This window comes from Mus caroli, unplaced genomic scaffold, assembly GCF_978045245.1.
Source record: "Mus caroli unplaced genomic scaffold, Mus_caroli_1 scaffold_6, whole genome shotgun sequence".
In the NCBI taxonomy this organism is placed as follows: Eukaryota; Metazoa; Chordata; class Mammalia; order Rodentia; family Muridae; genus Mus; species Mus caroli.
This window is the reverse complement of record NW_028227261.1, coordinates 35891767-35919290: the sequence shown is the minus strand read 5'-3', so window position 1 is coordinate 35919290 and position 27524 is coordinate 35891767. Positions and strand designations below refer to the sequence as shown.

The 27524-nt window shown below is 50.5% G+C and overlaps 2 protein-coding genes across 7 annotated transcripts in view; both read right to left on the bottom strand.

Annotated features, from left to right (window-relative positions):
• Kcnq4 (potassium voltage-gated channel subfamily Q member 4) overlaps positions 1-8329 on the bottom strand; it is a 51390-nt gene extending 43061 nt beyond the window's left edge. For both annotated transcript variants that reach the window (XM_021159917.3, XM_085839008.1), the window contains exon 1: positions 8013-8329. In XM_021159917.3, the coding sequence (XP_021015576.1) occupies positions 8013-8329 (317 nt within the window). The remainder of the gene's footprint in view (positions 1-8012) is intronic.
• A 9967-nt stretch (positions 8330-18296) lies between these two features.
• Nfyc (nuclear transcription factor Y subunit gamma) overlaps positions 18297-27524 on the bottom strand; it is a 63126-nt gene continuing 53898 nt past the window's right edge. For all 5 annotated transcript variants that reach the window (XM_085839006.1, XM_021160775.3, XM_085839007.1 and 2 more), the window contains 4 exons: positions 26064-26222; positions 22497-22604; positions 20190-20249; positions 18297-19158 (listed from right to left, as the gene is read on the bottom strand). In XM_085839006.1, coding sequence (XP_085695132.1) covers positions 19039-19158; positions 20190-20249; positions 22497-22604; positions 26064-26222 — 447 coding nt within the window. In that variant the 3' untranslated portion in view covers positions 18297-19038. The remainder of the gene's footprint in view (positions 19159-20189; positions 20250-22496; positions 22605-26063; positions 26223-27524) is intronic.

Sequence of the window (27524 nt, the reverse complement as noted above, 5' to 3'; positions counted from 1 at the left end):
TGGAAAGGACCCAAGACAAAAAGCCCAGAATTTAAGGACAGGAAGAGGAGGCACAGAGAAAAGGCAGGAGGCTTGAGCCTCCCCTCCTCCCCCCAACCCAAGAAGGGGGCTAGCAGTAGAGTGCTTGCTTAGCTGCACAAGGTCCTGACTTCAATCTCCTGCATCCTAGGTGACAGGAAGTAGGTAGGAGGGCCCTGTAAACTCAAACCCCTGCTAAGGCAGAGAGCAGCAGACAGCTTAGCACTCGGTTCCAGGAGTCTTGTTCTGGGTTCAGATCCTGCTTCTACAATGCTTCTTCTTCCAATGTTAGCTGTGTTGATGTTAGACAAGTCATTTAACTTCTTTTTGTGGGTTTGTGGATTCATTTATCTGTTTGTTTTTAGACAGGGTCTCACTGTGTAGCTGTCCTAGAACCCACAAATGGAGACCAGGCTGGCATTGAACTCACAAAGATCTGCCTGCTTATTCTTCCTGGGTGCTGGAATCAAAGGTGTGAGCCACCAATGCCCAGCAGTCATTTAACTTCTCTCTCTCTCTCTCTCTCTCTCTCTCTCTCTCTCTCTCTCTCTCTGTGTGTGTGTGTGTGTGTATACATGAGCCTGCCTGCCGAGCATGCACAAGGCCCTGGGTTAGATCTCTAGCATCACTTACAAAACCTCCCAGATGTGGTGATGCCAGTGCTTGAGATAATGATGGAGGAGGATATGGAGTGTCGAGTCAGTTTAGGCCAGTTAGAAAGACCCTAAAGACCCTGTATACACACACACACACTCACACACACCAAAAATAAAAAGAACCTGAAGAAGTTGCAGACATGCTCACTCAGCCTTATTCGGTTCCCAGGCTGTATGCCTTCCTAATCCTTCTGGTGGACCAAGGGTACCACTTTCCTCCCTATCACACCTCTCCCACTCCATGGCCTCTAAGCAGAGACTGGCAGGGGAAATGGCAGAATGTATTCAGGGGCTGGCCCTTCCCTGGGGATATGTGGCACACAACACAACAACATCTATCTGTTGAGCTGTGTCCTGGGCCATCAGATCCTGTCTCCTGATTGGTTTGAGGCTTCTGGAGCTCTGAGTCTCTGCTCTGACTGCAGCAAGGTGGATTAGACAGAGAAGCTGTGTGGATCCCACCCACCCCATCCCTGAAGGAGGATTCTCCCTGGGGCTCAGGATCTTGACTGCACCTGGGTGAGGGTTGTCCCTTCTGCAGAGGGTGGCATTCAGGCCCAGATGGGCCAGAAGCACCTGGATTGTGCTGACAAAGCCACTCTTTCTTGCCCTCCTTCTTTCTCCAACCCCTAGAGACAGCCAAGCCCAGCAAAAAATAAACCCAAAGGCAGAGACCTGGACACTCCAAGGAGGGGTTGTAAGGAAGGAAGGGTAAGGGAGACACAGTAGAGAGCCCTTCCCTCACTCCAGAGCCCACAGACCCTGATTTATCTCCTTTCCAATGTTGGGCTCAGAGGAAGCACATATCTACCCTCCGCCCTCCATGCTGTGGAGGGCGCCATTCCTCTGTCTGATGGGGATGATCAGAGTAAATCATTCAGCTCTGTCAGACAGGCTTTTCCACATTATGAAAAGAGTATCCCACAGAATCCCTCTCCAGCTCTTGGCTATTTGACAGTCCTTCTTGCTAACTGACCTCCATCCCTTTGGTTTCTGTGAGAATTGAACTGTATCATCTCCAGCAAGCTTGCTCCTAGACCACCAGCCTGTATGAGAGTCTGAGGAGTCACATGATTTCCAGGCAGCCTCTAGGCCAGAGACCCCACACCACCCACTGCTTCCCATTCTCCATGGAGGAAGGATGAGGGAAGAGTGACTGCTCTGCTCTCTCTGCCTGCCTCCCTCAGGCGCTGCCCACGGATTCTTAGCCCAATTAGTCTGCCGCCTGGGGCTTCCCCCCCCCCCCACCGCTCCTCACCCCCAGGTGCCAAGCCCCAGGGTACACAGATCCTGCCTTGGGGACAGAGTTACTCAGTCTGCCTGGAGTCCTGGTGAGTTCCATCAAACCTCTGAAGCCAGAGGATGCCTTCTCCCCCCAGCCCCAGGGAGCTTCCGTGGGACTGGCAGCCTCCTGGGTAGCCCTCTAAATGGCCTGGTGTCTTTTGAAGGGCCTAGCAGAAGGCTCTACGAGATTTCCCTCTCCCATTTCAACTCTTGAGTCAGCAGTACCTCTCACCATAGGCATAGGTTTGCGTTTGCAATCCTGAGAAAGTGGGGTCCTCTTCCTTGTTAGGCCCATCTGGCAGAAGAGGACACTGAGGCTGAGGATCAGGGTGGAGTGTGGACGGGCATCTTCCCGGGTTTGTTCCAGAGACCACTGGTACTGGGTTATCTCTCTGTGTCAGCTAGCTGGGGATGGGGGTGGGGTAGAGGTGGGGTGGGGTGGGGCTGGGGGGGGGCAACAACAACATGAACCATGAAACCCAAACCTCAACCCCACAATGGCACACTGGTGCAGGGACAGGCACACTCACAAACACAGAGCCAGAACCAGGGCCCCAGGGGACTTAGAGAGCAGTGTTCTTAGAGACTGGGCAGCTTCCCCACAGCAGACACCCCCTCCCCCATCTGCTCCCTGCAGGCAAGTCTCTGGTTCTCCAAGCCTGGCAAAGCTTGTGCGCTGTGCTGGCTGATGTCATTTGTGACACAACGGAAGAAACAAATCCATAAGTAGCCCAGAGACTCAGGTTAGTGACTCCGGGCATGAGCTGTGTGACATCCCCTACCCAGCAAGAAGCAAAGATGACTGTCCCCTGACACCATGGCTAGGAGGCATAAATGAGAGGGTGCAAGGAAGAAGCTTGGAGGGATTCACTGACCCCATCTGAGACAGGAGACCATGAGCCTAGAAGTTTGAGGCTAGCCTGGGCTACAATAGGGAGATTCATTCTAAAAGAGAAAAAAAGTTCAGGTGGGCCTGGAGGCTGCTCCACAGAACGCCACAAAGACACAGTGTCAGGCTCCTGGCAGATACACAGGTGACATGGGCAATACCACCCCCACTATTTCCTCAGCACACATACTCCCCTGCTGAGCCCAGGACCCTGTCAGACTTCCCATCAGGACGAGGACTTATGACCAAACACTGGCTGCTCTTCTTCCTCAGCCCTGGCCACCTGGAGGTAGCTGTATTCCTGTTGTTCAGACTAGACAACCAGAACTCAGACAGACTACGCAACTTTCACGAAAGCTAAGGGCAGCTACAGAAACAAACTCCATCTGCAAGGCCAAGTCTTAGGTCCCTGTGGAACTAGCTCCAGAGAAATGAAAAAACCTCCCCTCTTCCTCCCATCCCTCAGTTGTCACGGCAGAGCTGTCAAGGTCTAGCACTGTGGAGAACCAGAGTGGAGAGATTTCCCCATGGAGTTCCTTTGGGGCAGGCCCCAGAGCCTCCTCCCCCTGCTCCTGGGCCACTTCAGTGACTCTGATGGCTCCGAGAACTTAAAATTAATCACCCACTCCAAGTGCTGCCTCCAGCCCAAGAATAATCGCCTCCTAAAGCATGCCTGGTTCCAACGCTGTGTGGCTATGGGCTCTTTCAGCAGCGGGGCTTGTAGACAGACATTCAGAAGGGCTTCCTCCGTGAGGAGGAGAAATGTGCTAAGCTCTGGAGCGGGACAGACAGACAGTGGCCTGACTCAGAAGGAGGGAGTGGCAGGTGCCAGGGGAAGGGAAAGGGCAAAGAAGCCATTGAAAAATTGACATCTTCACTTTCCCACTCCTTATAAAGGAAAAACAGAAGCACAAAAGTGCCACGGGTCACACACTCCAAGTCCTTCCCAGTCACATCGGGAAGGTGTTGGAGCATCAGGTTTCTGCAGTGCTGTCTGGGAGGCTGAGTGTCACCTTGGAGGAAAGTGTGTCTCGTTCTATGCCTGATAGACCCAGCCGCACACAGCAGGGTTGGGCAAAGGAACTCAGGGGGCCCTATGGGAGGAGCCCAAGCCATCCCCACTGTATCAGAGTTCCCGGACGGCTCATAAGGTAGCCTGAAACCCTGGGAAAGGAGAGGCAGAAATTTCACTAAGGGAAGAGTCCCTCCTGATCTGTCTATGAAGCTAGTGAGAGGGTGGAACATCAGTTCTTTCTCTTGGATGTTGCCGCATGTGCATGTGTGACATCCGTGGGCACCTGTGCCAGGGCTGTGGTGAGTACAGCATGCAACAGGGCTATTCTCTGCAACGCAAGCTTGACTGCCCCCAGAAACAGCAGAACAGTTTTCACCCAATTCTATAAAATCTTATCACTGTGCCCCCTGGCAGCAGGTGTGCTAGGCCCTAGGGACACAGATGCTCTGGAGGGTCTGGGGCCTGACCCAGCTAAGGTCAGTGGATAACAGAGGGCTCTGGGTTGAGGCTTTTCCTTGTGAATGGCATGACCTTCCCTGGGCTTCCCCTTCCTCACCTGTCAGTTGGGGAGGATAGCAGGGCCTGCCTCACCAGGCTGGGAAGGGTGTGTGCCTGCACAAAATCAGAAATCTCAGTTTGAACTCCAAGGACCACACCAGGTGGCCTGAGTGAGCAGAGAGAATGGTTCTGGACAGGGAGTCTGGACTGAAGGTCTGGCCCTCTGCTTCTGCTACCAATTTGTCACATGACTTTGGTCTCCAGAGCCTTAGTTTTCTCAGAGTTGGGATGGGGCAGTCAGAATGTGAGAACTGACCTGGTCTGGTCTGGGTGTTCCATGCTGGGATAACTTCTTGGACAGGCTATGCTCTGTCTCACAAGCTTGAGGTAGGAGGTCGGGGTGGGGGGACTCCAAAGTTAGGAGTGTACAGGCCCCGAGAGCTGTGGCTACCCTCCTCCTCGTCCCATTCCCACAGTTTCTGACCCCAGGGACAAGGCTGAGGGAGGATGTTTACAGAGTCTTAAACCTTCACTTAGAGAAGTTTGCTGGGGGCTGGGAGCAAGGGTTGAGTGGTGAGGACATAGCAGTGGCCAGGGAAGCAGAGTGGACATGGGGGAGGGGCGTGCTCCCTCACAGCCCCTTCCACGTTTGGGACTCCAAAGGTGCTAGTGTGGTCTGAGAGGGTACCACAAGGAGTGAGTCTGCTCCTAGGGACTCAGTAATGAGGACTTAGTAAAGTGCCAAGAGCAAGGCCTGGGGGGGGGGGGCGGGGGGCGGGTACATGCTAGTGGCAGGAGCTCTGGGGTGAAGGGGCGAAGTGGTAGGACTAAGGGCCTAGAGACAGAGAGAGCCCAGAAGGGTCTAGTGACCCTTCATTCTGATCTTTACAAGGAGAAGACAGGACAGAACAGGCTTCTGTCACTTCCCAGAGGCACAGCTGAGAGCAAGAGAGGCTTAATTCTCCACCCTTAGGAGTCCTGGAAGGTGTGGGTCCTGGGAGACCAGTTGACTGGTATGAGGGAGGTATTTCAACCATCTTCCTTCCCAAATCCTTTCTCCTAGGCCCTTCTGTGGGGACGCCACCCTTGGCCTGGGACTCTGGAAACAGGTCCTAACTGAGGCTCTTAACTGATGCCCCAAGCATGGGAATCCCACCCCACTCGAAGGGAGTGGGGGTGGGGCTAAGCTAGAAATGCTACCCTAAGCACTTCTTGGCAAGAGCATGCAAGTCCCTACTTCGAGAGGCCGGAAAAGTCCATATCTGGAAGTCACAGAGAACAAGAGACACTTCTGTGTAGGCTCCCTCCCACCCCCAGTGCTAGCACCCATTCCTAGTCCTCTCACCCACACAACTGTTCAGTTAGCTCTTTCCCACCCATTAGCCCAATCATGAAGAAGTCCCAAAATACGAGATTTCTACCCACTCCAATGACCTACAGATCTAATGCTCAGAGAGGCTCTCAACTAACACAGTGCCACACAGCACTCAATAGGAAGGGCCTTCTCGGTCTCCTTGACCTCCAAGATCTACAGCCAGTTCCCTGAGATCCCTAAACATCCAGACACTGTCACACCATGTGTCTTCCCCTAGGGCTCCAATCAACACTTCCATCCTGAGCTCCTGGAGACAAGTGTTCTGGACACGGCTGCCCCTAGCCAGGGCATTCCTGGCATCTGGAGAGAGCCGGATGTGGGGCAAAGGTGTCATCCAATTTAGCTCCTGGTAAGAAGGGGAGGCCCCTCTAAAGAAGCTACAGTAATGGTTGGTCTGGGTTAGGCTGCTTTCATCTCCACTTGACGGCCCCAGCTTGGGGCCAAGGAACTAAGTTAGGAGCCAACTGACTTCTCTAGGCCCTGCCATGCCTTGGAAAAGTCACCTCCAGGGAAAAGCCTGTGGAAAGCATAGCTGTGCCCTGTGTCTTAGCCTCCCTGGGCACATAAGGGGCCTGCCATGCAACTCGTGTGTGTGTGTGTATGTGTGAGTGTGTGTGTGTGTGTGTGTGTGTGTGTGTAAGATATACCTCTAGCTCTGGCACATTAATGTTCAGTGGACACTGGAGCCCCTAGTCCACCAACACTGAACTATATCACTCCACTGACAACTACATCCAACAGACATCCGTCCAGGTTTTTTGGGTGCACTGAGATGCGGGCTGCCCCTGATTATTCACTGGGATCCAAAGCCTGACCTTACACCCTGCAGAGTCTTAGCCTGGGGTCTCTGCACAAAACCACAGCTGCCACTCTAAGTGGGTCTGTAGAAAGTTCCCTTTCTCTATTCTTCCTGGTACCATCTTCCTCTTCCCCTGAGATTCTGTGCCCAGCCCCCCACCCCAGGACTCATGGGGCAGAGGTAAGAGGGCATACAAGGAGGACAAGCAGAAAGACACGGGTGGGGAAAGCCAGATAGAAGGGTGGCCAAGCAGGTGAACAGAGAGATAGACAGATGGACACACAGGCATCAAAATAAGTAAGAGGATAGGCCCACAAAGCACGAAGACAGACAGACCAACAGAAAGGCTGTGGGACAGACAGGTGGAGGAGAGATTAACAGACAAGCTAACTTACACACAAAGGGAGACTCAAGTCTAGCATAGGGACAGATTGTCAAGTGACTATCAGGTGGACAAAGCGGGCTGCCCCGGAGACCCTGAAGCAGGCAATAGTAAGAGCAGCTCATTGTCTCTCCCAGGCACTTCTCAGCATCTCAGCACCAGGCCCAGCCCATTAACCGATATGGCCTGGGCCTCTCATGTTCCTGGTCCGACCAGGCCTTCCCCCAAGACTGCCTTCTGAGCCAAAATTCACTCTCTACATCCAAGAGGGGTCAGTGTTTTGAAAGTTGTAGGAGCCTGCTGAGGGGAGGAGGGGCCCCACAGAGGCATTGTTTCCAAACATACCCCTCTCTTCTTTCTTTTTCCCCATGCCCAGAGCCAGGCCTAGTACAGCTGGCCAGCAAGGCAGGAGAGCTGGGTCCAGCCTTCAGGGCAAGGCAGGACAGGGTAGGGCAGGCGGGGCAGCCTGCTGCCTTGGGTACTTCAAAGTTGAGGGTGCGGAGCAAGACTAAAGAAGACACGGATAAAGTTGGAAACAGTACACAGGCCTGTCAGAGCCATAGGGACCCTAGACACCTAGACAATCAAAGGCCAGCCCTGATCTGGATACAGCCTGTCTCTGAAGAGAGAAATCTCCAAGGGGACCAGGTGGGAACACAACATAGCTACAGAGCCTGAGGGGAGAAAAATAATGTAGGGGCTAGGGTCTTCTGTGTCTGGGACACAGGGAGGGTGAGGTGAACAAAAGATAAGGGGAGTCCCACTTTAGCGGCTTCGGACTTGGTAAAGCAGAGAAGAGCAAGAAGCTGAATGACGGGTCAGAGCAGTGGGGCTCTGCGATCAGGATGAAAGTAAGGAGAGCAGGCAGAAGAGGTTAGACGCAGGGCAACAGGGGTCAAGGCTGGGAGATCAGGGGTTAGGTCAGACTGGGAGACCGAAAAGTGGGCACAGGTCCGAGAGGAGAACTGAGTGAGGGTCTGCCCCGGGGCAATAGGATAGAGAGGTGGAGCCAGCGCGGGGTGGCGGTCCCTAAAGAGTCTGGCTCACGCGGGGTCAGAGCCGGGGCACGCCTAGGGGTGCGGGGGCCCCAACTTACATGAAGACGTGGTAGACGAAGGCCCACCCGCGGGGCCGCTCCAGCACGTTGTAGACCCAGTTCTGCAGGCGGCGGTAGCGCTTCTGCGCGGCGGAGGAGCGCTGGCCGCCGCAGGCGGAGCCCGAGCCGGAGCCCGGCCCAGGGAGGGGCGCGCCCGGCGGCAGGGGGCTGCCCAGAAGGCCGATGCGACGCGGAGAGCCGCCCCCGCCCGCCTCGCCCTGTTCACTCTGCACGGCCGTGAGCGCCACCAACTCCGCGCGGGGGGCGTCCCCGGGCGGGGGGCCCAGGCCGAGGCGGCGCGGGGGGGCCTCGGCCATGGGCGGCGCCGGGCGGGGGGCCGGGGCGTTGCGGGGCGGGGGCGCGCTCAGCGGCTCAGAGTCGCATGGCTCGAACCCCGGGCCGGCGAGGCGACCCTGGGCGCGCACGCAGGCGGCGGGGGCTAGGGACCAGGCCGGGTCCGTGCGGGGTCCGGAGGCGGTCGCTCGGAGCCTCGGGGCCGCGGGAGCCCGTACTGACCGCCCGCTTCCCCGGCGACTGGGGCGGCTCTTTCCGACTCCAACTCTCTTATTACGCGCTCCATGCCGCTCGCCTTTCCACCTGCCGCCGGCGCGCCGCTCACATGTCACCCTCCCCCGCCCCGCCCCGCCCCTCCCCCGCCCGCCCCGCGGCCGCCTTCCCAAATCCGGGAGGGAGCGAGAGAGAAGAGCACCGGGAGGGGGACCCGGGTCGGACGCGGCGGGGCAGGGCGCGCGGTCCGCCCAGTCGGTGTGTCCCGGCCCCGAGCGCGTGGCGCGGGCAGCGCGCCGGGCCCCGAGGCCGGGCGTGTACGAGTGGTGTGGCCCTTGTGGCCCGCTCTTGGGAGGGAGGTTGGGACGCCTGGGGAGTGGTTGTGGAAAGTGGGGCGTGGAGTGTGGAGTTGTGGCCGCGGTAGCTCGAGGGACACTTACATTGTAGAGTGGAGGTGTTTGTGTCCAGAGAAGTGCCTACTTGTGAGAGTTGGCTAGCCAGCCGTGGGTCTGCGTGGGTTCAGTGTGTGTGGGTGGGTGGATGGATGGATGGATGGGTGGGTGGGTGGGTGGATAGATAGATGGATGAGAGTGCAGAAGGGTGTGCAGAGCCGGGCAGTACAGCGCGATGGGTGATGTAAGCGAGGAGGTGTGCCCGTCGGGTCGTGCCCTCGGTTTCTAGTGCAGGGTGTTTAAAATGCGCTGAGGGCAGAGTGAAGTTGGGACAGCAGCTTCCGTTCCTCCTGCTGTTGTCACTTGAAGGGCCCGGTGCCCTACAGCTATCGAGATGTGTGGAGCGGTGCAGCTCACAGTTGTGCCCAGAAGCGTTTCTCCTCCCGTCTTGTTGATGAAGGAGGAGACCCCAGTTGATCACCCTGAGCAGAGGGGACGCTCCCTCCCTGATTACGGACCTGCCTTCATCTCCCCACTCCATCTCCGCTCCGTGGGATTCACACCCGCCACCCACTTCTCCCACTCTAGCCCAGGAAAGCTTGTTTAGGGCAGATAGAAGTATAGAAGTAAACGTCAAGCCAGTGTTAGGGGAACGGACAGAACACTCCGAAAGGCCTATAGCACCCCACCCGGACTTTCTCTAGGAGCACCCCTCTCCAGCAAAAAGTTCTCGGTGCCTGACCTCCGTCTCCAGCTGTGAGCTGTCTGGCCCCTTTTCCTTCGCCCTCCTGACTGTGTACTAGGTGATGATTCGGGTTTGCTGGCCCTCCTTCCCTCTTCCCCGGCCTAAAGCGATGGCCAAACCAGACTCTCCCGCTCCCTCCGCAGGCCCTGCCCCAGGGTGAAGCGCTTCCGCAGCAAACTCTTCTCCACTCCTCCGGGAGGATCTCGGGGGACACAGCTAGCCGGAGGGGCGGGGGAGGGGGCGGGCTGCAAACTCGATTCTCAGCTGTCAGCAAAGGCAGCATTGATCTGCTGAGCGCCAGAGCGGGAGGGCTGGAGGGAGGGCTATGAACAGGGAGGGTGGGTAGGATCCGAGGTCCCCAAGCTACCTTTGGCAGCCTGTACCCCAACCCCTAGCGACCCTTTTACCCTCCTGCCCAGCTGGGATGCACTCTGGGGTCTGACCTGAATCTCTCCCACTGCTGCTGGTGCTGGGAGTGCGCAGTGCTCCTGCATAGGTCATGCCCTGACCTACTGAGAACTGAAGGTTTCTAGACCTGGAAGGGGGGGGGCGCTATGGTTGCAAATGCCAGGGCTAGATATATCTATCTTCTCCCTATAAGCTGAAGCCCGTATATCCCCCACCCCATATATGGCATTGTCTCTCCTGACTGGTAAACAGCAAGTTCTCCATTAGAGGCCCAGGGATGGGACTCAAGTCAAGAATTCAAATTACACAATGGAAAGTGGCTGCTGGGGTCTTTTGAGGCTTTGATCTTAGCTGAAACGGAACTTGAATTCAGGTTGCCCTTATCAGCACTCGGAATATCTAAAATTGGGTCTGTTCTGGGAAATCTGATCCTCCAGTTGAGCACCACCTATGAACCCATGCTCCCCTTCTCGTGTGGGAGATTGCCAAGCTCCCCTTCCCTCTGTGAATGGAACTCCACAGCAGAGGGTCCTCGTCATGTCATTTTTTTTCCAGTTCATGGTCTATATTACCCTATCCAAGGCTGGGGGGAAGGTAAGAGAACTGTAGTTCCTGTTGGGATGGAAGCTAGATTTCAGAAGCATCTACAGAGGTCCTAGAGGCTATCTCTGAAGGTCAGCACCTCTTGGAAGGTATTGTGCATTGATAGTGAGAGGAGGGAGACATAGAGAGAGTTCTTCCTAGGGTGTGTGTGTGTGCGCGCGCGTGTGCGCGCGTGTAGGAGGCAGAGGAGAGAGTCCAGAGAGGACAGGTGGCTACTCTTGAGTGCTACTCAGTGGCCTTCCTGTGCCCATCCGGATTCCCAGGACATGACAGAGAACGGACTTTCCCCACAGCAGGCTTTAGTGACTAAGACACTTTTCTGAGCAAACAGCTGTCTCTGGCTCCCAGGTCTAGCCTCCCTACTGGAGGGAGGTGGGGTATGCTATGGCTTTCCACATACCATCCTCTAACTCCCACATCTATGCCCTTGACTCCACCCTCTGCAACTTCCTCAACTCTGCTTCCTCAGCTCCTTGGGAACCCTGCCTAGTCTTCTGAGCTCATCCCCTGACCCATGTTTCTCCCTGGCTCTGAGTTTCCAGGGCTGTATAAGAACAGGCCAACTCCCTGATCTGCTGTAATCCATCACTGTCCCCATCATCCATCAATGGAGCAGGTATTGATTGCGAGGAAGGGTGGGGAGGGAGAGTGTTCCCATTTGCTGAGCACCAGCTGGGGGCCAGATCCTCTCCTTTACAAAGAACAGAGTCCGGTGCTTGGTGGGAAATGGGCTGAGAGGTAGGGACACTCACCTAAGGAGAGACAACCAGGCAGTGAGCTCACACCCTCACTGTCTTGCACTTTCCCAGAACTCCTGGGCCCTGAGTGCCAAGGAGAAGGAATTCTAAGAGATGATTCTGAGTCTCTAGCACTGGCTCCTGCCAGGGGGTAGGATGCCCAGATCTGAGAGGATCAAGGTCTAGAAGTGGCTGGCACCTTGGTTCTTGGGGGTAGTAGCTTCATCCCTGGTATTGACTCCTGTTATGACCTCAGGTCATTTCACGGCTCGGATTCCTTGCTGGAGTGGGAGGGTTGACTGCACTCAGCAGTTTTCAGCCACTGTCAGCACCAGGAGTCCCTTTCTTTCTTTCTTTTTTTTTCTTCTTTTTTCTCTTTTCTTTTAGCAGACAGAATCATAAGGTGGTAAAGAATGGTTGAGGTGAGGGGCTCCAGGCTCCTCCCACCTGCCTATTTCTCCCCTATCTCTCTGATGGTCTCCTGTGCAGCTGCCTACATAGTCCTGGTGGTCTTGAAACTGCGACAATCCACCTGCCTGCCTCCCAGTGCTGGGATTACCAGTGTGTGCCAACACTTGATTTTCTCCTGAGTCTTCTTACAGCTGCTGGATTGCTAGAGGGCCCAAGGAGGGAGAAGCTGTCACTGGCAATGAGAGAAGGCCAATGAGCCTACTTTAGGACAGGAATGAAGGGGACTTGGAGAAAAACTTTTATGGTCCACGGCTCCACAAAACTGCTGCTGCTTCTCTTTCAGCATCTCCCAAACATGCTGGGAGCTCAGGAGATTCATACCTGTCAGGCAGCCTCAGGCTGGGTGGAGACTTGCCCAATAGAGCATTAGGCTACAGTGTGTGAGAGTAGCCAGGGCCTGGGTCAGGGAGGGTATTCTAGGGCACAGGGAAGAAAGAAGAAATGTGGTTAACAGCAGAGGCTCAAGAGTCTGGATAGCAGATGGGGCCTGAGCCTTGGTCCAGAGCAGAGGAGGACTCAAGAGGGCCAGACACAGCAATGCCAGAAGGCACAGGTTAGCAGAGGCTGTACAGATAGGAGACACTTCTTACTGCTCAGGTGAGAACTGGCAGAAGGTGCTCACAGGGCAATAGCAGGAAGCCATTGAGGGATGTAGAGGCCTTCTTTCTACTCCCTAGACAGTCCAGAATGGACAGGAGGCTTAAGGACAAAAGGGATTCAAAGAACTGGAGAGGGCTAAGGAGCCCCTTTTCCCAGATCTGAGTGGACCACTCATCTGCCCCCCCCCCCCAAGCTTGTTTGGCCAGACAGTTCAGAGCCACAGAAGTGGGAAGAGGCTCAGAGAGGAGTGTCTCTGAGCTCGGTGAATGTAAACCTCCATTGATTTTTAAGGCTCAAAGGCAGGGATCACTTAAAGAAGACAAAGAAAGAGAAAGGGGTGTAGAAACAAAGGTCAAATCCATTCCTAACTTGCAGCTCCTCCTCTGCCCTTGGGAATCTTCCTTCTTCCCTAGCTGCTGGAGAGCTGGCCATGAAGATGGCCGTGGTCCTGGGCCATCTTCTGGCAGCTCCTTGGTCTCAGCAAAAGTCACTGGGGCAGTAGAGCTGTTGGAGTGTAGAGGAAGGGATGTTGAGTCACCAAGTGTCACCTGGAGGCTCGTGTCTGTCATTCCAGCTACTCAGAAGGCTGATGCTGGGAGATCACAAGTGCTGGAGTTCAAAGCAAGCTTGGGCAACTTAGTGAGGCCTCATCTCCAAATAAAACACAAAACAGGGCTGAGGATGTATTAAGCGGCAGAGCTCTTGCCTAGCAGGTACAGGGACCTGGGTTCAAACCTCAGCACAAACAGACACATCAAGCAAGCAAGCTAGCTAGCTCTCCTGGCAATATAAACAGGGTAGGAGGCAGATTTTGAGAGTAGGAGGGACTGAAGACCATGAGTGCAAGGGAGGAGAGTTAGAAAAGGAATGGCTAATATTTGGTAGGAGATATGAGTTCAGGGGCTCTTACAAGAGGTGAGAGGCTCAGAGACAACATGGAGAGGCACAGAGAGCAGCACTTCTAGGGCAAGCTTGGTCTTAAGCTATCTCAGGCTTCTGGAGCCTTCCTGGTCTCTGACCTCAAATCTCGTCAAATATCAATAGAAGCTTTTCCTTGAAATGTTAGGTGTGGTAGATAAATGCTGGATTGTTTTCAAGACAGGGTCTTGCTATGTATCATACCTAAAGACCAAGAGAAAATGGGACAGTCTGAAAGAAGTCTGATACAGTTAAAAATCTTCAAGAAGCTAAAGGACCAGCATCTATAAAACAAAACCAGAAAGACACCAAACAGACACACACAGCAGAAATGAACACTACTAACCTTGAATTTTTAAGGAACTAAGGTCATTGACATCGAAAAATAACAAATTCAATGGGCAACTTAGTAAATAAAGCTGAAGAGAGAATCAGTAGATTAGAAGTTAGAACTGGGAAAAGCTACCAGATTAAGGTGCAGAATAAGGGAATTAAACATGTGAAAGAAGAGATATCACAAAACAAATGGGAATCTCCAGTATGTGTGTCATCACTCAGGAGATACTGAAAGGTGACCAAGCTTTTTCAAGAACTGAGATATGAGTTTCTAGTTTGACGATCTACAGACTGCCTAATAAGACAGCACAAAACAAAAACAAAAACCTACATCTAAACACCTTTAGGCAAAAGTGAAGATTATCAAGAATAGAGAGGAAATTCTAAAAGCCACCAGAGAGAAAAGATCACTTATCTACAAAGGTCCAATAATTGAACTGACAGTAAACTTCTCATCAGCAACAACAGATGCCAAAAGACAGTGGAAGATCATCTTCAGAGTGCTGAGGGCAAAGAATTGTGAACCTTCATCTCCATCTATTGCCAAGCTGTTGTTTAAATCAAAGGGCAAAATAAAGACATTTGGACACATACATTATCTTAGAAAGCTTCTGTCCCACAGACATCACCTGTTAAAAAGGCACAGAGCCTAGGGGGAGGGGCTGGAGCTCACTCAGGTGCCATAAGGCTCACTGAAGGCCAGGTCTCCAAGAAGGGGCTGGAGGCTCCGATGCGCAGGCCAGCTTGGGGCTCTGTTTCAGATCTTGCCCTAGCACTAGCCAGCCCGAGGAACCCAGTCCAGCCTGACCCAGCTGGGACCCAGCTCAGATTTTCCCCTCTTGAATGCCAGCCCTGTTGTCTTCTTGTCCCCTCTTTCTGGACTATGGCAGTGGCATGATACCTAAGCTAGGGGTGATATCACTCGCCTGGCTCTGGGGCCTTGAAGAGGCTGTGTCCAAACTACTCATGTGACTGGGCACTTGACCACCATAGGGTCTTCTCTCAATATCTCAGATGTCACCTTAGAAAGCACTACAGGTAGCTGGTGCTGTGGAAAGGGGCAAGATCAACAGAGGTCAGGCTACATGAGACTGACAGCCAACTGGTACCCTTGAGAAATTTCCTTTGTGTTTCCTCTCCTCTCCCTCTCCCCCTCCCCCTCCCTTCCCCTCCCTCCCCTCTCCCCTCCTCTCCTCTCCCCTTCCCCCCACCCCCTCTCTAAGACAGGGTTTCTCTGTAGCCTTGGCTGGCCTCAAACTCAGAGATCCATCTGCCTCTACCTCCTCAGTGTTGGGATTAAAAGTGTGCACCACAACATAATTTGAGCAATTTCTTAACCTCTTTGTATTTGTTTTTTCCTTATAAAGGAGAGGCTACTAACATAGAGTGATGAAATGAGAGAATGTAGGACCAAACCCTTTTTTTTTTTTTTTGAGTCAGGGTTTCATGTAGCCTAGACTGGCTTTGAACTTGCTATGTGGACTTCCTGTCCCTGTCTTCACCTTCCAGGTGCTGGAATTATAGGTGTGTGCTATTTATGCCCAGTTTATCATGAGCTGGGGATCAAACCCAAGGCTTTATGTTAGGCAAGCCCTCTGTTCCCCAGTTTAGCTCTATTTTCCTCCACAATAATTTCTTCTAAGGTCTATCTCAGAGGATCCTGCCTAGCAGACCATCAGTACTCATAGATAGATAGATAGATAGATAGATAGATAGATAGATAGATAGATAGATAGATAGAAAGAGATATATATTTATCAAAAACAAAAACCCAAAAGTGAACAAAATGCCTGGAAGAGCAGAGATGGAGGATGCGGCAGGTGCTTCAGTCCACAACAGCAGTACCTACCTTGCTTGGCTTGTTCTCAGCTGGATGCAGAATGTCCTAAACAGCATCTGACATGCGCACAGGGTGCCAAAGAAATCCCTGCTGCCCAGCTGTGTATGTGAGCTCTAATAATAGTCTGTAGACGTTGATGTAGGAGCACTGAGAGAGTCCTCGCTGACTCTGCTCAAGGAATTAGAAGTTTCTCAGTGAGAGCCATTTCAATTGGGCTTTGATGGATGTATATGAGATCAATAAATGAAAAGGGCTTTCCAGGCACTCGGGCCAGCACATTCTGAAAATATGGCTGCAAGTTCAGAAACCCAACCAGTTAGTACAAGAACACTGAGTGCGGTCAGTGGGCAGTGGGGGCAAGCAGGATGCAAAGAAGCAAAGAGAGAGGTGAGCAATTTCTTAACCTCTTTGTACTTCAGTTTCTTCCTTATAAAGTAGGAGAGGCTACTAACTTATTAATAGAGTGATGAAATGAGAGAATGTAGGACCACCCCACCCCCCCTTTTTGAGTCAGGGTCTCATGTAGCCCAGACTGGCTTTGAACTTGCTATGTGGACTTCCTGTCCCTGTCCTCACCTTCCAGGTGCTGGAATTATACGGTGAATGGACTACTTTCTTCAAACAATACTCCAAAGAAGGAAGTTTCCTGTCCTACTGTTATCACAAAGGACCTTCTCCTCAAGGGGTTTGTTGTGGTCTTAGCAGAAAATGATCGCACCCCTTTTAGTTCTTAGAACTCTCTCAAATAGATTAGAGGATAGGACTAGATGGTAAGGACCCAGGCAAGGGTGGTATGCTGCCCCCTCGTGGCCTTGGCCAACCTGGAAGCAAGGCATCAACCACGCTGTCCTCTCAAAATCCCAGGGGTCCCCAATTCCTACCCAACCACCAGAGAGCAGCACCAACTTCATTTACTATTCCACTTACACTCAGGGCTGGGGAAAGTGGCCTGGGAGCTGAGTAAAAGCCAATGTGGGACATTCTGTAAAGCTTTCTTCTCTCACACATCCCTTCCTGCCTTTGGATAAAGCATCTATCTGGAGATGAACAGGGGTCAGGAGGCCAAGGTTTGTGTTTAACCTCACCCCCTAATTCAGAATGACCTTGGACAAGTCAGTGCACAGGACCTCTCAAACTGCCGGTATCTCAGGGATTGTACTCTATCTTCCGGGCTTCGGAAGGGTCACTGTGAAGATCAGTTAGACTGAGGATGGGAACACTCAGAAATGCTCAGAGTGTAAGGGGATCATGCTGGGGATTAGATAGGGGCTCTTTGGGGCTGGACCAAAGGGTTTGCTTACATCTGAATGGGCCCTGCAGGCGGGGCCATTTAAAGGGAGCGTGCAGTGCACAGCAACTGCTGGCCAATCGCACCAATCAATTGAAATACTTAAGAATGAAGTCTAAATTAATGCAAGCGGTAACAGGAATGGGTGGAAGGGAAGCGGGGTGGAACAGGGGGCACCAGGAAACAGTGTACAGTTCCTTTGTTGTGACCAGGCCCCTCTACCAGTCCAATGGTGTGATGTGCACAAAGGAGGGTTTGGGTGGGACAGATGGGAAGGCCAATTTGGGAATTAGAAGCACATGGGGGCTTTCTTAAGCCTACTTTCTGACAATGGTGAGGTACTTAATCTTCTCTGTTAAGGGAACTCTATCCAACTCCTTTAAAACTAGGAAGAGGTTTGCAAAAACTGTTAACTTTTCTTTACAGTATGAATGAATCCTTTACTTGGTCCTAGCTTTTTGCTTTGGTAGCCAGGAAGCTCAGCACCAAATCATTTCAAAATTATGTAGGTCTAGCATATACGTGCTCTTATTTTATGATCCCATTTTTTTTCCTAATCCTAGTTTATGATATCAGGTGAGGTATACTTAAGCAAATGGTCACCAACATGGCCAAGAGTCTCCCCTATTTTTTTCCCAAGGAGTAAAGGACAGTTTGGCTAGACCTGAATATAATGTAGGTCCCAGAACTTGGGACTCACATTTTAAGAGGAGGTGTGAACCATCAGTCTTTGCTACGCCAATGCCTACCCTACCAGGCAGATTTACAGTGAGCCATTGGTGGCAAGGGAATCCTAAGGATACCAGGCCTCAGCTTGAAGGGTCTAGTATAAGCCTCTTCCCTACACAGCTTCACCCTTTGAGCCCAAAGCCCAGGGAGTTGTCTACCAGATTATGGCAAACTGATCTAACAGTGACAGCAGGCCCAACTATGGTTGTAAAAAGACAAGGAGGCCAGAGAGATTGCTCACTGCTGGTTCTTTTCTGCTGCCCCTGCTTCAATGGACAGGAAGCAGGCTCTGACTATAGAAGCCCTAACATGATGAATGGCAAGGGGCACAGGCTGCCCTCTATGGCAGATCCAAGCCATTGGTGATGAGAACTACAGCAGGCAGTGGCAAGAGCCACTATGACAATGAAGGTTGCAGAGATTTCCTGGGTTCCTTGTTTGCTAGAGAAGCCAGTGTTCTCCTGCAAAGATGTCCCCACAATGCCATACAAATGGCTCGTTTGGGTGAGGCAAGGCTTTTCTGAGCAAGCGACATGTTCTGATGAAATTCATTTGTAAACCAGTCAAGAATCTCAGTCTGAAAGTTCCTTTGGCTTTGTACACTAGCTCCTGACAAGTGGTCCACCTTTCCTGACATCCAACCTTGAAACAAATCAACCTTTCCAAGCTTTTCCCAAGTGAGTAGCCCCCATGAATGTCCCAGACACAGATTCTCAAGTACCGAAAACGAGATTTATTGCATTTCATGCAGTTTGAAGTCCATGCAGCAACGGAGATGAGCACAATCTTTAATGTATTTAAAAAATAAAACAGTGGCCAGAGCAGTGCACAAAGTCCTGGTTCTCAAAGTCCTGGTTCTCCTGGGTCTGGAGAGAAGGGACGGGGAGAAAACCAGCTCTCTGTGGAGAAAGAGTTCATGGCCCACAGGCGAGAAATGTTTCCACATCTTCTGGATTCGGAAGGTTCTGGGGAAGGGGCAGAGAAGAATGCTGGTGGAAAGGGTCTGCCCCTTTCTTTTTTTCTGAGGGCAGAACTGGCAGAGTAGAAATCCTGTACACCCTTAGGAAGGAAGAGCACAGGCTGCCCCTTAGCAGTGGTGGAGAGTGCCCAAGCCAGGAAACACACAAGAGAATTATTTCTTCAACCACACGTTTCAAGAAAAGGCCATAAATATGTTATTTAATATTCTCGTTTCATAGCATTGGACACATAGCTCAAAATATTGAAATATTGATTCCTTGGAGACAAAAATGGAAAAAAGAAAATAAAAAATATTGCATCTTTCTGTTGTAGAATCTCAGTCCCCAGGCGTGGAAAGTAGTGCACCAGTATCTTAGCCTGCAGGAGGCAATGAAGTCCCGGGTCCTCTGGTGAGGGAGGGTATGTCCCCATCGCCTGGGGCTCTATGGCAAATATTGTGTTGGGTGTCCTTGGCTTTGCCAGCTCAGGCCCTCAGTCTCCAGTCACCTGGGGGGTCTGCCCATCGGAGGGCTGATTGGCTGACTGAATAAACATGGGCTGGGCGAGGTCTTGGCCTGCAGGCATGGTGACTTGCTGGATCTGGTACAGCTGCTGCAAAAGGGTAGAGAGGAGAATGAGGTCACTCTCGGGATAGAGGCAGACAGCTCTCAGTAAGCCTCCAACTTGATGGGGTCCCAGATACCTTAACTATTATCCACTACAAAGTGTCAGAAGGAAGCGGGATGGAGTGGCAGTCTTTGTAGGGGAGGCAGACAATAAGCAGCAGGCACAGGAGGCACCAGACTGCCACGTGAGGTAGTTTAGTGGCCATCTCCTGTGTCTTTCATTTTTCTTTTTTCTCCAGTTAGCTCAAACTTGCTGTATCCTTTTCTGCTTTGGCAACTACAAGCACTTGACCATAGTACTAGCACCTTACAAACCAAGAAGGATCCTCAGACCTTTCCTCCAAGGGATCTGTGCAAGGAGGTGGTCTGGTGTTAACCATTTACTATAACCAAACCTGTCAGAGCAAAGAAGACAAATTAGGGCAGCCCAGCCTCCTAGTTTTGGGGGCCCCTAAAAGAAATCACCCAGAGGACCCCTGAGCTAAGAGCTTAGCATTGGTCCTGGCAGAGACCGGAGGGACCAGAAGCCAACTCTTCTCTTTCTGGGCATCAAAAACCATAAATCTGGACATGTCACCCATCTCATCCTCAGTGGGTCCAGAGACTATGCTGTGAGGGAAAAGCAGGTGAGCAGAGAAGGCCCCTGTTCCTTCGGTATCTAAGAGTGTTCAAGCAGTCACATGTCCCTTTATTTGAACTAATCCACATATCTAAGTGTCCTGGAATAGGAAAAAGTAGTCCTAGAGAAGGAACCAATTGCTGGCTCTGTAACAGTAACTGAGTGAACTCGGAAGAGGCGCATCCCACCTCCAGGGCTCAGGTCACTCCCTGAAGAATGGTAATTTGAGCTGTATAACACTTGAGGTTTTGTTTGTTTCTGGCTCCCATGGCCTGCAGACGTAAAGGATTACTACTTATTATTTAACAATGTTTTGTCCATTACTAGGAAGAAAGCTGTAGCCATCCAAACCCACACCGTCTGCCATCCCTGGGCCCCAACTCAGGCTGGGTCCCTACCTGTCCATCTGTGAACTGGCTGAACTGCTGCTGTCCTTGCTGGACCTCTGTCTGTGTGATCTGTAGGGAAGCACAAAGAGAGAGCAGGCTTGTTAGCTGAGCGTCTATCAGCTCACATGAAGACTGAACAGCACAAGACCTACACAATGCTCAGAATGAGGCCTGCCACTGAGTAGGTGTTTGACAAAGGCCTGCAGAGCAAAAAAAGTCTCTCTTATTCTCCTTCCACTTAGGGTAAGCAAAGATCTGGCTCCACACAGGGAGATCAGAACCACCATCTCCCCTCAAGGTAGGAGGCTCTCAGCTTTAAAGCCAGAGTTATGGCTTTGACTACAATACCTAATTCAGGCAGTGAAAGCAGATTACAAAATGAAGGGCAAAGTGGTGGGTCCCTTCCATCCTTGGAAGGTGGGCTCCAAACCAGGCCTGTATCACCCAGATTATCTGACTGCAATATGAAACACCTAGTGAGCAGCAGCCTTGGCCCTCACAGTCCCCATGGCAAGCCATGAAGTACTTTTTTCCGACACTCGGTGTGCAGCCCTCTGGGCCAAGAGAAAGAGAGAGAGAGAGAGAGAGAGAGAGAGAGAGAGAGAGAGAGAGAGAGAGAGAGAGAGAGAGTCGTCGTGCGCAGCAAGAAAAACATTTACCCCACACACTTCACATTTTACAGGACTTCATACTGCCACACAGAACTGCAGGATATGATGACAGCTTCTGGGAAGAGCTGGGATGACCAGGGTGTGTGCATGTGTGCCTGTGGAACATGCACCTTGCAGCAGCCTTTGTACCAGCTTTTGGAATTCTCAGAGCTAATCTATCAGGTAAAGCTTGTTCTCTCATGTGTCCTCACAATGGCCCAAATCAACTCCTGCAAGCCTCGCAAGGACTATAAAGACCAAGAAAGGGGCAGGTGTGAAGGGCTTGTTATTGCTTCTTATTCTAGGTCCTTTGCCTTCTGTAGGTCTATATGTTGCCTGAGGACTGTAGGTAGCTTTGATTAATCTATTCACTCCCCTAGTGCAAAGTTAGTCTTGCAGAAATGCTTTCAGGATAAATGAACAAGTCCAAGACAAACAATAATTCTCATAGATTAAGGCCAACTGTGCTTTGTGACAAGATTGCTATCCATAGCAGCTGAAAAGTTTAATTTACCTTTAAATCATATGTATTTTATCCAGCACGAACTCAACAAACATTTATTAAACAACTACTAGGTGCCAACTTGTAAAATTATGTCATGGAGACTTTAAGTATCCACAAAGTACCCACTTCTTGGATCTCTTCCATTCTCCCCACTTTCTGGCTTCTACTGCCCAAATTGGCCTCTGAGGAACTACAAACCCTCTCACTTCCTTCTGCTTCCATGTCATAAAAGGCTTCTTGGATCTCAAGAAAAATTGTAAGAATCCTACCTACATGCTTTTAAAGAAAAGAAAAAAGAAGTAGAAAAAGGGGACAGGCTCGTGGGCATAACCAGTCTTGATAAGACAATCAGTATCACTGAGACCTAAGAAACTCATGGGAAGCCCAGATCCACAGGCAAGCAGGCAGCTGGGAGAGAAAGGTCCTTTAATGATTCCAGAGATGATCCTGAGCGTGGATGCCTTACTTTTGGCTCATTCCTCACATTTTCTCAAATGAGATCTTTGGAGACCTGCTCTAACTCAGCTCTGTCACCACTGTCAATAGATACATCACCAGAAATGTAACTGGGCCAGACAGGTCCAGCTCTTAAACGATTGCTGCTTTTTTTGGGTCTGAGGCGAAAGGATCCATTAACAATGCAGCCCCTTCACCACTGCCCCCCATCATCTGCAATTGATGACCATCAGGCCTGAGAACTGGAGTAAGTAGCCCCCTTCGCACTTATGATTCAGCTTTCAAGATGGCAAGGCAGGGAGGACATGAGGGGTGTGGGGTTCCTCTGGCTGCGCCTGTCTATGGACATAAAGTAAATATGCTTCCCCAAGGGCACGAGACCACCAGAACCTAACTGGCACTGGCACTTAGATGGAACGCGGCCTGGCAGCTGGCTCCCTCCAGCTTGATGTGCATACACTCATACTAGGTTCTTCCTGATACTCTTGAGACCTCGCTGTCTGTTCCTTTGTCCCTCAAGAGCAAGATGGTAAGAAACACACTGTGAATCCAACTGTCCACACAATTCCATCTGCCCCTAGATAAGGGGTGGAGATAAAGGTTTGGGGTAAATGGTTCTTGCTGAAGGACAGGGTGACGAGAGTACAAAAAGTTGGCTGGCTAATGTTTGCCTCCCACTCAAGTCCATTTGTCCAGTGTACATACCTGTTGGGCGTTGGTAGCAAGTGTCTGGATCTGTCCCTGGACAACTTGGGTGCCTGATACAGGCTGGGCTAAGCGGATATATTGCAGCTGGCCAGCATTCAGCTGCACCTAGGATGGGGCAGAGATAGAGACCACAGGGGATGAACACAGTCTCATACACACACACTTCCTATGACCAGATTTAGGGATTGAACACGCCCTGCAAGTCTCTCATAGAAGCCTACCCTGAACAAAAAAAAAAGGTCCTTTTAAACACAGGCCAAAACAAGGAAGCACCACCCACCCACACACATACAAAAGAGCATGTCCTAATATGGCTGCACACCATCCTCTGCTGGCAGTTGGTTATTTGATCAGAGCTTATCTGAGGCTTTCCTGAGACTGTCCGACACTTCAGACTGGGCTTGAAGTGCAGCCCTCCCCCACCATCTCCATACACTTTGAACAGTTCCAAGGTTTGCCAGGCACCCAAAACAAATGGCTGTCAATTCAAGCCATTCAGCACATCTTGGAGGAAAAGCCTGGCCTGCTTTACTATCTCTGACCCCACGATCCAGGACCAATCAGGAGGGAGTTGGGGGTAGTGGTGGTCTGGGGACTTTGAAGATCCTTGACATTCAGCACTAGCTTCTGGCCAAATACTCCCCAGGGGAAGCAAAGCCAGTAAAACTCTCACAGAAAACTCCATCATGGGAAAGCAAAGCTACAAAACTGTCCTTGGAGTTCTTCATGCTTACAATGGGACTTCCAATAACCAGTAATACAGCAGCCTGCACTTAATTGTGTACTGAAAGCCTTAACTCAGACTCCTAGAATTCCACTCTGCCATGAATGTACTGTCACTTGGAGCTGGGGTAAAGGGAGGAATGAGACAGTTGCACTGAGATCTGTGGGTCAGCAGAGATAAAGGGTAGCGGGGTGGGGGTTGGGGAAGACAGTAGTTGCACACGCCCACAACTCAGGGGCTGCAAGTTTTTGAGAATATACACTAATTTGGTCTGTCTGTATCTAGGAGTCAGAAAGCACCTTCCTGGTTGTTCAGCTTGCTTGTATTGCAAGCAAGAATTTCCCCAGGCACACAGCATCACACTGTTGTACTGGCACAAGCTTCTTCCTGGCTTTCAAAAGCTAACTTCATCCCAGGAACTTTACTTCTATGGAGAAAATGCTGACAGGAGAAAGCTGTGCCCTACATGCAGTGCTACATCGCTACATCAAATGCTTCACTGAAATGCTGGCTTCAAAGCATTTGAGCCATCAAGAAAAATGGAAGTTCTTTAAAAACAAAATACCAACAACAACAACACACACACACACACACATATATATTCATATATCCATATATCCATCCATCCATCCATGCATCCATCGCTGGCTGGCTCTGTACTTACTACCTAGACAAGACTGACCTTGAAGTTCTGATTCTCCTGCCTCTACCTCCCAAATGCTGGGATTACAAGCATACAGTTTATACAGTGACAGGGATCAAACTAAGGGCTTTATGCATGCTAGGCAAGCACTCTACTGACAGTGCTGTATCCCTAGCCCATAAGCCATATTCTCCTCCTCCTCCTCCTCTTCCTTCCTTCTCCTCCTCCTCTTCCTCTTCCTTCCTTCCTTCTCCTCCTCCTCTTCTTCTTTTTTTAAAAAAGATTTATTTATGTATGTGCGGTCTTCAGACACACCAGAAGAGGGCAGTGGATTCCATTACAGATGGAATTCCATTACAGTCCTCCCACCAAGTGCTTGGTGGGAATTGAACTCAGGATCTCTGAAAGAACAGTCAGTGCTCTTAACCGCTGAGCCATCTCTCCAGCCCCATAACTTATATTCTTGGTCAACAACTATTGGCTTGAGGCAAGATAAAGGAGACACAGAATTTAAACCTGTTAAACATCTGGTTCAATGGAAATACATACAGCTGCTGGCAAGTTGTGCCTGAATTCCTAACCAAATCTGTACTGCAGTTTCCTGTTGCTATCACGCCATTTCTGTGGATGAAAGTGGTTTGGGAATCTAGAAGGCAGGCAAGAATCCTAGGGTGAAAAACTCAAGTCTTATCCCAAGTTTAGGTAAGGCTCCTAACAATCACAGAGATGACACCTGCAGCAGCTCCTGGGGTTGCCAAGTGGCTCTGCTCTGAAACAGGTGAGCAGCTTTGCTCTTAGGCCTGAGAGACCTAGAGTTGCCCAGTGCCTCAGTCCTTTAAGACACAGTGGGTCTACTGTTCCTCATGGGTCTGTTGCCCAAGTTCCTCAACAAACAAGCCTCTTCTCTAGCTTTTACGAGGGAATTAAAGGGTCTGTGTTCTAGGTCACCACTATTATAGACAATGCTGAGCAGCCTCAAGAGTCTGGAAATGCCAGCTTTCGAGAAGATGTCCTGAGAGCAGTGAAGATGGAAGTGCTGAATTTTGTAACACATTTTCTGACCAATACATTGTTTCTCAGAGGGATAAAATTACCACTCCACGATGGGGGAGCTCAGGCTTAAATGATCTTATTTTGGTCCATACAAAACACATAAAAGTCAAACTATGGTGGCACATGCCTTTAATCCCAGCTATCAGAAAGCAGAGACAGGTGGATCTTTGACGCCAGCTTGGTCTACAGAGAGTTCCAGGATAGCCAGAGCTATACAGAGAAACTCTGTCTTTGAAAACAAACAACAACACATACAAAAAGAGAACCATTTAAAAGGAATGTCTTAGAACTGGTGGCTAAAATAGTGACAAAATGTAGAACCCAAATACCTGGAAAAACTCGTATGTTTTGTATGAGACAAAGGGTGTTCTTTGGGCTTTGTTCCAGAAAAGTGGCAAAGCAAGTTCACGTGGATTCCTATCAGCCTACATTTCATGAAGGACTGCTCTACTCCTCATTTTGACCACTTGTTGCTTCTTGCATGCCTAGTTGCTGTTGTGATAACTAAAAGAACAGGGGGCTTTTTAAGTAAAGGAATGAGTAAGTTAAATGGAAGCCAAAAATATACTTTGCTATAGGCTCCTCTGGGAACCAACTAAAGAATATGTAACAAGTGTTATTTATGGCCGTCCTTACACACCTCCCCTCTTATTCTCTTCTAATCAAAAGATAGGTCTGGGGGTGATGAAATGTCATCTGTTGCCAAGCCTGATGACCTGAGTTCAGTCTCCAGGACCCATGTGGTAGAAAAAGTTGTGGTACTCAAATTCCCTGACAAAATATATACTGAAGCTTTTAGCTGACATTAAACCACTTGTATAGATGAAAAGTGCCTTGGAAAATCTCATTACATAATGTTGTCCTGATTTCTATACACATACAAAAAAGCATACCTACTCATGCACAAACAAATGCAGTAGCAGTGGCGGTGGTGGTGGTAGTAATAGGCAAGAGCTATAGCTAGCACCGTTTCTCTGAGTAGGTGCAGGAGGGGAACAGAGGGGAGCTCCAGCACAAGTAAGGCAGAACCTGAACTGAAGCAGAGCAGAAAGGAAACAGCGAATGAAGCTGGGTGTGTAATGGGAATACCGACACCATGAACTGAAGAAATCCATCCAGCTGGGGACAATGAAGACAGGCTTACCGGGATCTGTTGGATCTCTCCTGTGTTGGTAATGATCTGCTGCATCACCTGCATGGTCTGTCCAGTGCCACTCTGGGTCTGCTGGGCCTGACCCTGAGGCTGGGCCTGTACAATCTGCACCTGCTGACCTTCTCCAACCTGCATGGTCACGGGTGTGGTCTAGAAGGAAGAGCCAAGAGAAAGCTGTTTGAGCTCTGGCTGGGAGCCTGCAGTAGTAAACTGGAAGCACACACACTCCATTACTGCCTAAATTTGTCACCCTCTTAACATGCAGCCCAATGGTTGTACAACACAGCTAGAGTTAAGTCTGAAAAAGAAACAAGAAAGCCAAACCAAGTTTTAGGTTCACAGTGCAGAATATCTAAGCTTAAATGTTGCAACTCCATAGTCCTTCCGTGATGGCAAAGTGCATATAAAATAAGGAAGAAAAAAAAAATCAAAGCAATCATGACAACTGACAGAAACAGACCCATGTCAAATTAGGGGAAGGTGAATCTAGAGAGCACCATGAAACATGAAGTGGAGCCTATGTGAATGCACTATATTTAGGATCCTAGACTGTATTGTAGGCATGAAAAACACTGAAAGGCAAACAAAGCACAAAGGCTCATCTCTCAGGCTAGGCCTAGCGCATGTGGGCTCTCATCCACTCAAGCAGCAGAGTGAACCTGGCCCAGCTTAGCCAGACAGTTGCTACAGATTATAGCATAGCTCCCCACAGGGGTGAAAACATCAGATGCTGACAACTCAACAAAGCCTACCTTCATTCAACAGCACCCAGCAACGCAATAGCTTGAACAGTCAAGAATGAAGAGTCCAGATTTAAGACTTTTGTGCCTTATGTTCATTTGTACTTAGCAGCTTTATCACTATGAAGCAGACTCTAAATCCCAAGACCTTAGCCCCTAATGTAGCTTTGTTTAAAAGGTTTTTAGAGACAGGGTTTCCTCTGTGTACCTTTCGATATCCTGGAACTCACTCTGTAGACCAGGCTGATCTCAAACTCGTAACAGATCTACCTGCCTCTGCCTCCCAAGCTCTGGGATGAAAGGTATGTGCCACCACTGCCCGGCTTCTTTAGATGTGACTTTTACAGAGAAATGAACGCAGTATATCTGACCTGTCTAAAAATGGGAGTGATGGGAGATTGGTGGAGTACCTGTATTCTCATCCCACACCAGACATGATCTTCCCTGCTCTAACAACCCTGACAACCAGATGATAGGGAGTCTCAAAGTATCATAGACTTCAAACGATGTTGCTGTTCTAATGTTAATTCTTGACTGCACAGGTGCCCCAGATGTAGTAACTTGGTAACTAAAACTATAAGGACGGACGGTGGGGGGAGAGTGTGTGGGTCATAGAAACTAGAGAAGAGATTTAAGAGATTACTCAGGAGGAAAAAAATGACTGGAAGAGGAGAGACAGCATTCTCAGTAAAAGTCTCCTTGGTAGGTTGGA